Source organism: Eurypyga helias, unplaced genomic scaffold, assembly GCF_000690775.1.
Source record: "Eurypyga helias isolate BGI_N326 unplaced genomic scaffold, ASM69077v1 scaffold29793, whole genome shotgun sequence".
Lineage (NCBI taxonomy): Eukaryota > Metazoa > Chordata > Aves > Eurypygiformes > Eurypygidae > Eurypyga > Eurypyga helias.
In genome coordinates, this window is record NW_010239716.1 from 1 (window position 1) to 345 (window position 345).

A 345-nucleotide genomic window follows, 5' to 3' on the forward strand; every position below is an offset into this window, starting at 1 on the left:
AAGGGGGGTTTGGGTTGGCAGGGGGGGGAGCCGGGGCCGCCTCGCAGAGCCGTGCTGCTCGCAGCGCTCACCTGCAGAGCTCTTTGACGGTGCTGACGTCGATGATCCGGTAGTGCAGGTGCCTCATGAACTGCGGCATGTACTTGTCAAGGAATTTCTTATCCGCGTGCACCGAGTTCCCTGCAGAGAGACAAAGCGTTTCCTCAGGGATGTTACGCGGCTACGAGGAACGACGGCGCGACGCCGCGGGCTGCGCAGAGATCACAGGGAGGTTTAGATTAGATATCAGGAAGAAATTCTTCCCGGAGAGGGTGGGGAGCACTGGGACAGGTTGCCCAGAGAAGC

At 60.3% G+C, this 345-nt stretch overlaps 1 protein-coding gene across 1 annotated transcript in view; it reads right to left on the bottom strand.

Moving 5' to 3' along the window:
- Positions 1-67: 67 nt before the first annotated feature.
- Positions 68-345, bottom strand: part of REXO2 (RNA exonuclease 2) — a 3,337-nt gene continuing 3,059 nt past the window's right edge. The window contains exon 4 of the mRNA XM_010148253.1: positions 68-180. Within this exon, the coding sequence (XP_010146555.1) occupies positions 68-180 (113 nt within the window). The remainder of the gene's footprint in view (positions 181-345) is intronic.